The sequence below is a fragment of the Xenopus tropicalis genome, chromosome 4 (assembly GCF_000004195.4).
Source record: "Xenopus tropicalis strain Nigerian chromosome 4, UCB_Xtro_10.0, whole genome shotgun sequence".
Classification (NCBI taxonomy): Eukaryota; Metazoa; Chordata; class Amphibia; order Anura; family Pipidae; genus Xenopus; species Xenopus tropicalis.
Genome location: NC_030680.2, coordinates 153,027,696 through 153,039,987, shown reverse-complemented (window position 1 = coordinate 153,039,987; position 12,292 = coordinate 153,027,696). Strand labels below are relative to the sequence as shown.

At 47.0% G+C, this 12,292-nt stretch overlaps 3 protein-coding genes across 3 annotated transcripts; all 3 read left to right on the top strand.

Moving 5' to 3' along the window:
• Positions 1-484: 484 nt before the first annotated feature.
• On the top strand, positions 485-1,971 carry LOC100488231 (zinc finger CCHC domain-containing protein 3-like). Its single transcript, XM_012954483.3, has one exon. It carries the CDS (start codon positions 702-704, stop codon positions 1,788-1,790), a length of 1,089 nt encoding a protein of 362 aa, XP_012809937.2. The 5' UTR covers positions 485-701; the 3' UTR covers positions 1,791-1,971.
• A 3,247-nt stretch (positions 1,972-5,218) lies between these two features.
• LOC100487921 (zinc finger CCHC domain-containing protein 3-like) lies at positions 5,219-6,545 on the top strand. Its single transcript, XM_018090188.2, has one exon. It carries the CDS (start codon positions 5,435-5,437, stop codon positions 6,515-6,517), a length of 1,083 nt encoding a protein of 360 aa, XP_017945677.1. The 5' UTR covers positions 5,219-5,434; the 3' UTR covers positions 6,518-6,545.
• Positions 6,546-6,563: 18 nt separating this feature from the next.
• LOC116410520 lies at positions 6,564-7,908 on the top strand. Its single transcript, XM_031901366.1, has one exon. It carries the CDS (start codon positions 6,805-6,807, stop codon positions 7,906-7,908), a length of 1,104 nt encoding a protein of 367 aa, XP_031757226.1. The 5' UTR covers positions 6,564-6,804.
• Positions 7,909-12,292: the final 4,384 nt, after the last annotated feature.

The following is a 12,292-nucleotide window of genomic DNA, read 5'->3' as shown; positions in this document are numbered from 1 at the left end:
GCCCTCTCTCCCTATGCTAATGCAGAGGCAGCAGAAGGTAGAGGGAGCCGAGGATTCCTAGCCGCCAAGCCTAGCTAAACTGGCCGTCTCTCTCTCCCTATGCTTATGCAGAGGCAGCAGAAAGTAGAGGGCGCTGAGGGTTGCTAGCCGCTAAGGCTAGCTAAACGAGGCAGAGGCAAGTAGAGGGCGCCGAGGAATGCTAGCCGCCGAGGCTAGCTGAACTGGCCGGACCTCTCTCCCTATGCTAATGCAGAGGCAGCAGAAAGTAGAGGGCGCCGAGGATTGCTAGCCGCCAAGGCTAGCTAAAGTGGCCGGCCCTCTGCGGCCCTCTGCTCTCCCTGTGCTAATGCAGAGAATTGTTAGCCGCCAAGGCTAGCTAAACTGGCCGGCCCTCTGCGACCCTCTCTCCCTATGCTAATGCAGAGGCAGCAGAAAGTAGAGGGCGCCGAGGATTGCTAGCTGCAAAGGCTAGCTAAACTGGCCGGCCCTCTGCGGCCCTCTCTCCCTATGCGATCGCTTCTCGGCCTTTTGGCTCAGACCAAGTGTAGGACTGAGTCAGAGGTGCTCGGAAACATCGCCCCTTGGCCTTGTGGCATCGGCACTTAGTGTCTTAAGCCACATGCTGCTTTTGGGGGGCGTTCTATTCCGGGCAACGAGAGGCGATCACCCTTCACTACAGTGAAAGCTGTGAGTGTTCTACAATGGCTGCAGAAGATGGTTCGGTTCCTGCGTTCGTCCGAGTGAAGCACTCAGTGAGAATCATCGCGGCAGATCCTGAAAATCGGGAGAAAGGCTTGGCATACGTCGTGCAAGTCGTTTTGGAGGAGTTCGGCAGGGTATCGAGGAGAGAAATCCTTGCGATCCAGGACTACCCTAAGAGAGGCATCTACGATATCACCTTCGATGGCGAGGGTATTTATCGCAGCTTCGTGGGAATCCTGGAGGAGTGTCCGAACGATCCTCGGCTGGGAGGTTTTAAGATTGTGCCCCATTTTGCAGAGGAGGAGAAGTTCTTGGTGGTTAAGTCCTACTCTCCTTTTGTTCCGCTTAAGGAGATAGAAGCGGTTTTGAGCAGGTACTGTAAAAAGCTTGTTTTTTCAGGAAAGATTCTTAACGAGCTGGGTATCTGGACATCGAAATATCGTTTCAAAGCTGTGTTCGAGAAAGGTGTCTTCCCGCCCGCAAGATTCCGTCTCGGTACAGTTAACATCGATTGTTTCTTCAATGGAATGCCTGAGTTCTGTAAGAGATGTCGTTTATACGGACATGTGACAGACGGCTGTGTTCGTTGCCAGAATTGTGGTAAGGATGGACATGAGGTAAAGTCTTGTTCTGTCCCAAAGAAATGCAATTTCTGTTTACAGGAGGGTCATCTCTACGCGGGGTGCCCTCAGAGGAAAGCTAAGGAAGAGAAACCTAAAGGCAATGCTGGTAAGTTACCTGTACAGGTTGAACCAACGACTGAGTCATCTGGTGAGGAGGCGTCAGCAGGTAAAGCATCACAAGGGAAGCTGGCAGTGAAAAGAAAAAAAGTGGAGAAGAAAGGAAAACAAAAGCCTGAAGTAAGTGCTACTGTTGAGACTGTTGAAACTATGGTGGTTGAATCTCTTTCCAGAGGGGAGAGACTGTACAATTTCTTTAAAGAGAAGTCTAACCCAGAGATCCAGGCAGCGTTGAGCGATTGGTCAGATGAAGATGAGTACGATTATTTAGCGAAGTGCATCAACGAAACTCCGGAGAAAAAAGACATTCGGAAAAAGGTGTTGGATTACATGAGAAGTTTAAAGTAGTTCTTTTAATAAAAATACAAAAAATATATATATAATAAAAAGGAAAAAATATATACGGTTTCTAAATGATTTTGTAAAGTGATTGGTGGTTATTCACTATGATACTTTATTACTGAGAGAAACCCTATGCTAATGCAGAGAATTGTTAGCCGCCAAGGCTAGCTAAACTGGCCGGCCCTCTGCGACCCTCTCTCCCTATGCTAATGCAGAGGCAGCAGAAAGTAGAGGGCTCCGAGGATTGCTAGCCGCCAAGGCTAGCTAAATTTGGCCGGCCCTCTCTCCCTATGCTAATGCAGAGGCAGCAGAAAGTAGAGGGAGCCGAGGATTGCTAGCCGCCAAGCCTAGCTAAACTGGCCGGCCCTCTCCGGCCCTCTCTTCCTATGCTAATGCAGAGAATTGTTAGCCGCCAAGGCTAGCTAAACTTGCCGGCCTCTGCGGCCCGCTCTCCCTATGCTAATGCAGAGGCAGCAGAAAGTAGAGGGCTCCGAGGATTGCTAGCCGCCAAGGCTAGCTAAATTTGGCCGGCCCTCTCTCCCTATGCTAATGCAGAGGCAGCAGAAAGTAGAGGGAGCCGAGGATTGCTAGCCGCCAAGCCTAGCTAAACTGGCCGGCCCTCTCCGGCCCTCTCTTCCTATGCTAATGCAGAGAATTGTTAGCCGCCAAGGCTAGCTAAACTTGCCGGCCCTCTGCGGCCCGCTCTCCCTATGCTAATGCAAAAGCAGCAGAAAGTAGAGGGCGCCGAGGATTGCTAGCCGCCAAGGCTCGCTAAACTGGCCGGCCCTCTGCGGCCCTCTCTCCCTATGCTAATGCAGAGAATTGTTAGCCGCCAAGGCTAGCTAAACTGGCCGGCCCTCTGCGGCCCGCTCTCCCTATGCTAATGCAGAGGATTGCTAGCCACCAAGGCTAGCTAAACTGGCCGGCCCTCTGCGGCCCTCCGCTCTCCCTATGCTAATGCAGAGGCAGCAGAAAGTAGAGGGCGCCCAGGAATGCTAGCCGCCAAGGCTAGCTAAACTGGCCGGCCCTCTGCGGCCTTTACTCCCTATGCTAATGCAGAGGCAGCAGAAAGTAGAGGGCGCTGAGGATTGCTAGCCGCCAAGGCTAGCTAAATTTGGCCGGCCCTCTCTCCCTATGCTAATGCAGAGGCAGCAGAAAGTAGAGGGCGCCCAGGAATGCTAGCCGCCAAGGCTAGCTAAACTGGCCGGCCCTCTGCGGTCTTTACTCCCTATGCTAATGTAGAGGCAGCAGAAAGTAGAGGGCGCTGAGGATTGCTAGCCGCCAAGGCTAGCTAAATTTGGCCGGCCCTCTCTCCCTATGCTAATGCAGAGGCAGCAGAAAGTAGAGGGAGCCGAGGATTGCTAGCCGCCAAGGCTAGCTAAACTGGCTGGCCCTCTGCGGCCCTCTCTCCCTATGCTAATGCAGAGAATTGTTAGCCGCCAAGGCTAGCTAAACTGGCCGGCCCTCTGCGACCCTCTCTCCCTATGCTAATGCAGAGGCAGCAGAAAATAGAGGGCTCCGAGGATTGCTAGCCGCCAAGGCTAGCTAAATTTGGCCGGCCCGCTCTCCCTATGCTAATGCAGAGGCAGCAGAAAGTAGAGGGAGCCGAGGATTGCTAGCCGCCAAGGCTTGCTAAACTGGCCGGCCCTCTGCGGCCCGCTCTCACTATGCTAATGCAGAGGATTTCTAGCCACCAAGGCTAGCTAAACTGGCCGGCCCTCTCTCCCTATGCTAATGCAAAAGCAGCAGAAAGTAGAGGGCGCCGAGGATTGCTAGCCGCTAAGGCTAGTTAAATTGGCCGGCCCTCTCTCCCTATGCTAATGCAGAGGCAGCAGAAAGTAGAGGGCGCCGCGGATTGCTAGCCGCCAAGGCTAGCTAAACTGGCCGGCCCTCTGCTCTCCCTATGCTAATGCAGAGGCAGCAGAAAGTAGAGGGTGCTGAGGATTGCTAGCCAGTGATCGCTTCTCGGCCTTTTGGCTTAGATCTCGTGTCTGAGTCATTGGGTGCTTGAGGACACCTTCCCTCGGCCTTCAGGCATCGGTGGTACTACCATCTTAAGCAACGAGAGGCGATCAACCACTCTAGTGGAAACCCTATATTACGGGTGGAAACTAGGAGTGTGACATGGATACGGGAGAGGATATCGTTCCGGCGTTCGCACGCATTAAGAACTCGATCCGAATCATCGCAGAGGACGTTTCGACTGCCGATAAGAAGTTGTCGTTTGTGGTTAATGTGATTCTGGGGGAATTTGGACGAGTACAGAAAGAAGAAATCCTCGCTATCCAAGACTACCCCAAGCGTGGGGTGTTTGACGTGACCTTCACTGGAGAAGGTATTTTCTCTAGTGTTTTGCAGATTTTGGCTGATAACAAGAAGGATCCAAGACTGACTGGCTATAGGATTTTTCCACATGTTCCGGAAGAGATAATTCTAGTGGCTAAGTCTTATTCTCCCTTAGTTCCGCAAAGGGAAATTGATCTGGTCCTAAGTAAGTACTGTGACAAATTGACTTTTTCAGGTAAAATTCTCAACGAATTGGGCATTTGGACATCTAAGTACAAGTATAAGGCTAAGTTCAAAAAGGGAGTCTACCCTCCGGCGAGGTTTCGTCTGGGAAACGTCAACCTAGATTGTCACTTCAACGGGATGCCTATTTTTTGTCGAAAGTGTCGAGCATATGGCCACTCAATGGAGGACTGTAATTCATGCACAAATTGTGGTGAGTTATCTCATGCGGTGAAAGATTGTCTGCAAGCTAAAAAGTGTTTTCTCTGTTTTCAGTTTGGCCATTTATATGCGAGCTGTCCAATGAGGGAAAAACAAGAGAATCGAGAGGAAGAGATGGTAGTTCCTATGGAGCATTTTGCAGCTTCTCCAGATTTGGGGGACTTGAGTGCCTCTCCGAATCTTGTCATTTTCAGTGACGGTTTTTCAGATGTGTCTAGCCAGTGTTCTCAAAAGAAAGTGGAATTTATTCCGGTAGAACAGGGTAAGTTGCCAGATCCAGTTGTTTTATCCCGCAGGGTTTCTAGTGAGGGAGAGTTTTCTAGAGATGATCCGCAGGAAGGACCCGCAGTAAAGCGTAAAAAGGAGAAAAAAGAGAGGAAAAAAGAGAAAATTCCTGATGTAAGTTCTAGTAGAGATTCGAGTAGTTCTACTGATGTGTTGCAATCTCTTTCTAGAGGTGAAAGACTTTATGAGTACTATAAGGACAAATCGCAAAAAGAGATCCAGGAGTTCATTTTTGATTTATCAGATGACGACGAGATTGAAAGGATAAATCATTGCATTAGGAATTATGATCATAAAAAAGCCAGGGAGGAAATATTGAAGGTTATGAGAGATTTAAAATGAGTTCTTTTTAAAAAAAATATATACAAAAAAATAATAAAAGTTAAATATGGTTTCAGATGATGCTGTAGAGTAATTTGGTGGATTTTATCTGCTGTATTGCTTTATTACTGAGAGAAACCCTACTGAGTCAGAGGTGCCCAGGGACATTGCCCCTTGGCCTTGTAGCATCGGCTATCAGCCTTAAGCTACATGCTGCTTTTGGGGGGCCTTCTACCCTGGGCAACGGGAGGCGATCACCCATCACTGCAGTGATAACCCTGATCTGAGGGGGAAACTGCGAGTGTTCTTTCGAGATGGCAGCGAAGGATGACGTTGTCCCTGTTTTCGGCAGGATAAAGAATTCGGTGAGAGTCATCGCAGCTGACCCTTTGAACGTGGAGAAGAGTTTGGTCTACGTTGTACAAGTGATTCTGGAGGAGTTCGGGAGAGTCTCCAAGAACGAAATTTTGGCGATCCAGGATTATCCAAGGAAAGGCATCTATGATGTTACCTTTGAAGGGGAAGGTGTTTTCCACAGCTTCATAAGAATCTTGGAGGAGAATCCGATGGATCCGCGGTTAAGTGGCTTTAAGGTCTTTCCGCATTTTGCAGAGGAGGAAATATTCTTGGTGGTTAAAACGTATTCACCATTTGTGCCTCTTAAAGAAATTGAATCGGTCCTAGGAAGGTATTGTAAAAAGCTGACCTTTGGTGGTAAGATTATGAATGAGCTGGGAATATGGACCTCAAAATATAGGTTCAAAGCTGTGTTCAAGAAAGGTATGTACCCACCAGCAAGGTTCCGACTGGGAACTGTTAATATTGACGTTTTTTTCAGTGGTATGCCGGAATTCTGCAGGAGATGCAGACAATATGGTCATCTATCAGATGGATGTGTTCTATGCCAGAACTGTGGTAAGACTGGGCATGAGTTAAAAAGTTGTCCTTTTCCGAGGAAATGTAACTTTTGCTTTCAGGAGGGACATCTATATGCAGGCTGTCCTCAAAGAAATGGGAAACCAAAAGAGGATACAGTAGTTCTTGGTAAGTTGCCTGTTCCAGCTGATTTTTCCAGGTCTCTGACAGAGGAAGAGGGAGAAGTATCACAAGAAGAGCACGTGGTAAAGCGTAAGAAAGAAAAAAAGGAAAAGAAGTCAGTGGACATTGAAGTAAGTCCTTCTATGGAAACTGTTGAACCTGTAACTGTTCAGTCTTGTTCCAGAGGTGAAAAGCTTTATGAGTTCTACAAGGACAAACCAAACAAGGAGATTCAAGAGTTTATCTTTGAGCTTTCGGATGATGATGAGATAGAAGGAGCAAATGCATGTATTGATAGTTCGCCTGATAAAACAGTGGTAAGGAATGCAATACTGCAGTTTATTAAAGGTTTAGAATGATTTTTAAAATAAAAATATGTACAAAAAAATAAATAAAAGTTAAATGGTTTCAGATGATGCTGTAAAGTAATTTGGTGGATTTTTCTGCTATGTTGCTTTATTACTGAGAGAAACCCTACTGAGTCAGAGGTGCCCAGGGACATCGCCCCTTGGCCTTGTAGCATCGGCTATCAGCCTTAAGCTACATGCTGCTTTTGGGGGGCTTTCTACCCTGGGCAACGAGGAGCGATCACCCCTTGCTGCAGTGAGAACCCTAACCCGTGGGGGAAACTGCGAGCATTCCTAAGATGGCTACGAGTGAGGATTCGGTTCCAGTCTTCGTGAGAGTCAGGAATTCGATCAGAATCGTTGCTGTGGATCCTTCGAACGCCGAGCAGAATCTGAAGTATGTGGTGCAGAAGGTTCTAGAGGAATTCGGCCGAGTCTCCAGGAGGGAAATTTTCGCTATTCAAGACTACCCGAAGAGAGGAGTGTATGATGTTACCTTCGATGGAGAGGGAGTCTTTCGGAGCTTCATGAGTATCCTGGAGGGAAACTTGGCTGATCCGAGATTGGAAGGATTTAAAGTTTTCCCACATTTTGCTGAAGAAGAAGTCTTCTTGGTGGTGAAATCTTATTCACCGTTCATGCCGCTAAAAGAGATTGAAGCGGTCATTGGCAGGTACTGTAAAAAGCTTTCTTTTGCAGGTAAAATTTTGAATGAGTTGGGCATTTGGACTTCCAAGTACCGTTTTAAAGCAGTCTTTGAGAAAAAGGGTACGTATCCCCCTGCAAGATTCTGGCTGGGTACGGTAAATATCGATTGCTTTTTCAGTGGGATGCCAGATTTCTGCAAACGGTGTCGGCAGTACGGTCATGTTACAGACGGTTGTGTTCTGTGTCCAAATTGTGGTAAGGAAGGCCATGAGGTTGTGAACTGTTCTCTTCCGAGAAAATGTCATTTTTGCCTACAGGAAGGACATTTATATTCAAAGTATCCGCAGAGGAAAGATAAACCTGAAAAGATTGTAAAACCTGCTGGTAAGTTAACTATTGTAGAATCAGAGACCTCTGGAGAGGAGTCGGAGCCAAGACAAGTTTCACAGGAGAGCCCTACTGTGAAGCGTACAAAGAAAGAGGAAAAGACAAAGGAAGATGGAAGTTCTGGAAGCAGTAGAGTAAGTACGCCTGCTAAATCTAGTAAATCTGTTTCTAAGTCTGTTTCTAAGTCTCTTTCTAAAGGTGAAAAGTTGTATCAGTATTACAAGGACAAGCCAGACAGAGAAGTTCGAGAGTTTTTTGAAGAATGGTCGGATGAAGAGGATTTTGATAGAATTAAAGGACAAATGAAAGGACTGACTCAAAATGAAATAAGGGAAATGGTACTGGGTCATATTAGGAATTTAAAGTAATTTTAAAATTTAAAAATAACAAAAAATTTAATAAAATTTAAAAATTGGTTTTTCTGTGATGTTGTAAAGTAATCAGTGGGTTTTCCTACGAAGTTGCTTTATTACTGAGTTAAAACCCTCCGCTCTCCCTATGCTAATGCAGAGGCAGCAGAAAGTAGAGGGCGCCGCGCATTGCTAGCCGCCAAGGCTAGCTAAACTGGCCGGCCCTCCGTGGCCCTACGCTCTCCCTATGCTAATGCAGAGGCAGCAGAAAGTAGAGGGCGCCGCGCATTGCTAGCCGCCAAGGCTAGCTAAACTGGCCGGCCCTCTGTTGCTCTCCGCTCTCCGCTCTCCGCTCTCCGCTCTCCGCTCTCCGCTCTCCGCTCTCCGCTCTCCGCTCTCCGCTCTCCGCTCTCCGCTCTCCGCTCTCCGCTCTCCGCTCTCCGCTCTCCGCTCTCCGCCCTCCCTATGCTAATGCAGAGGCAGCAGAAAGTAGAGTGCACCGCGGATTGCTAGCCGCTAAGGCTGGCTAAACTGGCCGGCTCTCCCTATGCTAATGCAGAGGCAGCAGAAAGTAGAGGGTGACGCGGATTGCTAGCCACCAAGGCTAGCTAAACTGGCCGGCCCTCCGCTCTCCCTATGCTAATGCAGAGGCAGCAGAAAGTAGAGGGCGCCGCGGATTGCTAGCCAGTGATCGCTTTTCGGCCTTTTGGCTCAGACCAAGTGTAGGACTGAGTCATTGGGTGCTGAAGGACACCTCTCCTCGGCCTTTGGGCATCGGTGGGTAACACCACCTTAAAGGACAACTAAAGCCTAAAAAAGAATATGGCTAGAAATGTTTAGCTATGTGTTTTGGGCCCTTGTACCAGCCCAAAATCCCCAAAGCTATATAGAAATAAAGATTCATGCCCCTGAAGATGCCCACAGTAGCTCTCCATCTTTTGCCTTGCCCAACTACTGCACATGCTCAGTTTGCTCTTGACTGATGTCAGTGACCTGAGCTTAGGGATCGACTCACAATATTTTTCCTGTTCCTTCCACATGGCAGTGGGCACCAATGGGTTAATCCCCCCTGCCGTGAGGAAGGTACAGGAAATGAAACAATATAAAAGACTTCCCCTTCCCCCAGCGCCCCATCTCTTTTCTTCCTGTCGTGCAAACCCCCGTTACCAGCAGAGTAGCTCTCCTCTGTTTGATGCTCCTGCAGCCGAGATCCTCATCTTTTGAGTGCGCAGAGAGAAGCCGGCGGGCTTATGGCCATCCGTTGCCCACAGTGCAGTAAGTCGCAATGCCGATCCATCAGGTGAGGCGCATGCGCGCTAAGACGCTGAGCGCCCCGGTCTGGAAAGCTGAAGCTGATTTGCGCTTCTGCGCATGCGCGAACTTCCGGGTAAGATTTAAAGGGACGGTTGGCGCCAAATTTGAAATTTAAACGGCGTTTTTTTCCCTGTTTGGCTTTTGGTGTCTTTCCAGATCAGAAACTTTGCCAATTGTGCTTATTGACCAAAATTGATCCTGGGTGTAAGTAATTAACCCATTGGTTTTATTTTACGCATGGAGCTTCAGGTTGTTTAAATTTTTAACCTGTGTGTGTAATATATTTTACAGGCTGTCTGTAATGAGTCTCAGACGATCACACTCTGGCTCCAGGGGGTAAGCTTTATAACTTGTGAGAGCATGGGACCATTTTTTAAAAAAGAATGTTTTTTATGGTAAGTATTATTTTATTGTTGTTGCAGGAGCTCACCGCAAGGTGAAAGACCTAGCAAAAGCAAGTCACTCAGAAAGCAATGTGAAGCTTGTGGTGACCCGGCCTGGCAAGATAAAAGGCTATGCAAAAAGGGTCTCTCTGACATCGCTGGACCATCCGATCAGATGAATACCATGATGGATTGGATGCAATCTACCTTCAAACAATCTATGGCTTCTATGGTAGATGAGGTGACAGAGAAAGTTATGCGCAACATGGATAAGCATTATCCTACCCCTGCGACGGCAGTTGGCGAGCAGCCTGAACGGGAGATTAGATTCTCCAGTATATCTGAAGGGGAAGTGTCCTTCTCGGACAACGAATCAGAAGGTTCCGATGAGACTTGCTTTAATATTGATTTTGTTGAACCTCTTATTAAACATATGAGAGCCACTTTGGATCTAGATGTTGTTGATCCCCCTTTGAAAAAAGACAAAATGTTCAAGGCTTGTGGAAAAAAGAATCATACGTTCCCAGTGCACGAAGTTATTTCCAATCTGATGCTTCATGAATGGGAAACACCAGACAAAAAACTGGCAGAATCAAGAAAAAAACAAGAAAATGTACCCGTTTGCAGAACAGGATGTTCGCCACTGGACTGCAGTTCCTAAAGTTGATGCTTCCATCACTAGGGTAGCCAGACGTACTACTTTACCTGTTGATGAAGGGGTTTCTCTCAGAGATGCCATGGAAAGAAGGCAGGATGCCACGCTCAGAAAACTCTATCTGGTTGATGGAATGGCCTGTAAAACATCTGTCGCTATTACTTCATTGGCCAGAGCCAATAATATTTGGCTTGCTGACATAGAAAGTGCCCTCAAGTCTGGGGTAGAGAGAGAGAAAATTATTGAGCTCATTCAAGATGTAAAGATGGTCAACGACTTTACTTCGGAAGCTTCATTGGATGGAGTTAGATTCGCAGCCAAAGCCATGGGGTTGGCTGTGGCAGCTAGAAGAGCCTTGTGGTTGCGTCATTGGCATGCAGATTCTCAGTCTAAACATAATCTTTGCTCCCTCCCATTCAAAGGAAATTTGCTTTTTGGAGAAAAGTTGGAGCAGATTATATCCAAAGCTTCTGCTGGAAAATCAGCTTTTTTACCTCAAGATAAGAGAGAAAGAAAACCATTCAGAAATCCCAAACAGTCCTTTCGTGATTCCAAACAGTACAAGCCAGGGAAACCTTTTCAAAGGCAACCATGGAGATCCAGATTCCAGAATTACGACAAGAAAGATCAGAAAACAGATAAAAAATCAGCATGATGGTGCGAGAGCCCCTCTGTCTCGAGTAGGAGGAAGATTAAATATGTTTGGGGCAGTGTGGGCTCAACATACAAAAGATGCCTGGGTCATCAAAACCATCACAGAAGGATATGCTTTGGAATTAAAGAGTTATCCCAAGAGAAGCTTCGTGTCATCAGAAAAAAACAGGTCTTCAGAGGCCATCAAGAAGCTTCGCTCCATTCTCTCAGACCTTTTAAGAAAAGGAGTAATTTCAGAAGTGCCCAAACAAGAGAGGTTTGGAGGAATATATTCTCATCTGTTTCTAAGGAAAAAACCAAACGGTCAGTTTCGGGTTATTCTGAACTTAAGAGTACTCAACCAAGTCCTGTTAATTCGTTCATTCAAAATGGATTCGATCAGGGTTATATCACAACACATCTGCCGTGGAGATTGGATGGCAAAGATAGATCTCGCAGATGCGTATCTCCATGTTCCCATATGGAAACCTCACAGGAAGTTTCTCAGGTTTTTCATCCTGGGAAAACATTTTCAATATCAAGCCATGCCCTTCGGTCTGTCTACGGCTCCCAGAGCTTTCACCAAGGTGTTAGCCCCGCTTTTAGCTCATCTCAGGCTTCGGGGGATCCAGATTTTCGGATATTTAGACGATCTCCTAGTCAAAGCTCAAACAAGGCAACTCCTCCTAGATCATCTTCAAATTGTGATCAAAACCCTTATGGATTGGGGATGGCTAGTGAATTGGGAGAAATTAATGTTGAAACCCACTCAAGAAATCACTTTTTTGGGAACCATCATCAACACAAAGAAATTTCACCTCAGTCTGCCCACAGAGAAAATTCCAGATATTCAAACACAGGTGTTATCCATCATTCATCACCCTGTCACCACAGCGAAAGTTTGCCAACAAGTTATAGGGAAACTCAATTCCACTATAGATTCGATCAGATGGGCAAGAATACACTTGAGACAGCTACAAGTAGATTTCCTCAATCAATGGGACAAAGATTATCGGAGGGATTCCCAGATAATTTCATTATCAGATCACACCATCAACACATTGAACTGGTGGATGGAGACCCAGAATCTTCTAGTCCCAGTGTCCTTAACTCCTCCTTCGTGGGAGATCATTACCACGGATGCCAGTCTCAAGGGCTGGGGAGCTCACTACAAGGGACTCACTTGCCAAGGGACTTGGGAAAAAACAAGATGTGAAGAAATCTTCCAATTGGAGGGAGCTAAATGCAGTGCTTCAGAGTCTACTTTACTTTCGTCCCCTTATCTTAGGGAAGGAAGTGCTTATCAGGTCAGACAACCAAACTACGGTAAATTACTTAAACAAACAGGGAGGCACCAAATCTGTAAGTTTGTTGAACACGACCACAATTATTCTGAATTGGGCAGAAAAGAATCTCA

Coding starts and splice junctions, on each gene's coding strand:
- LOC116410520 (XM_031901366.1), top strand. CDS start 6,805: ATGGCTACGAGTGAGGATTCGGTTCCAGTCTTCGTGAGAGTCAGGAAT.
- LOC100487921 (XM_018090188.2), top strand. CDS start 5,435: ATGGCAGCGAAGGATGACGTTGTCCCTGTTTTCGGCAGGATAAAGAAT.
- LOC100488231 (XM_012954483.3), top strand. CDS start 702: ATGGCTGCAGAAGATGGTTCGGTTCCTGCGTTCGTCCGAGTGAAGCAC.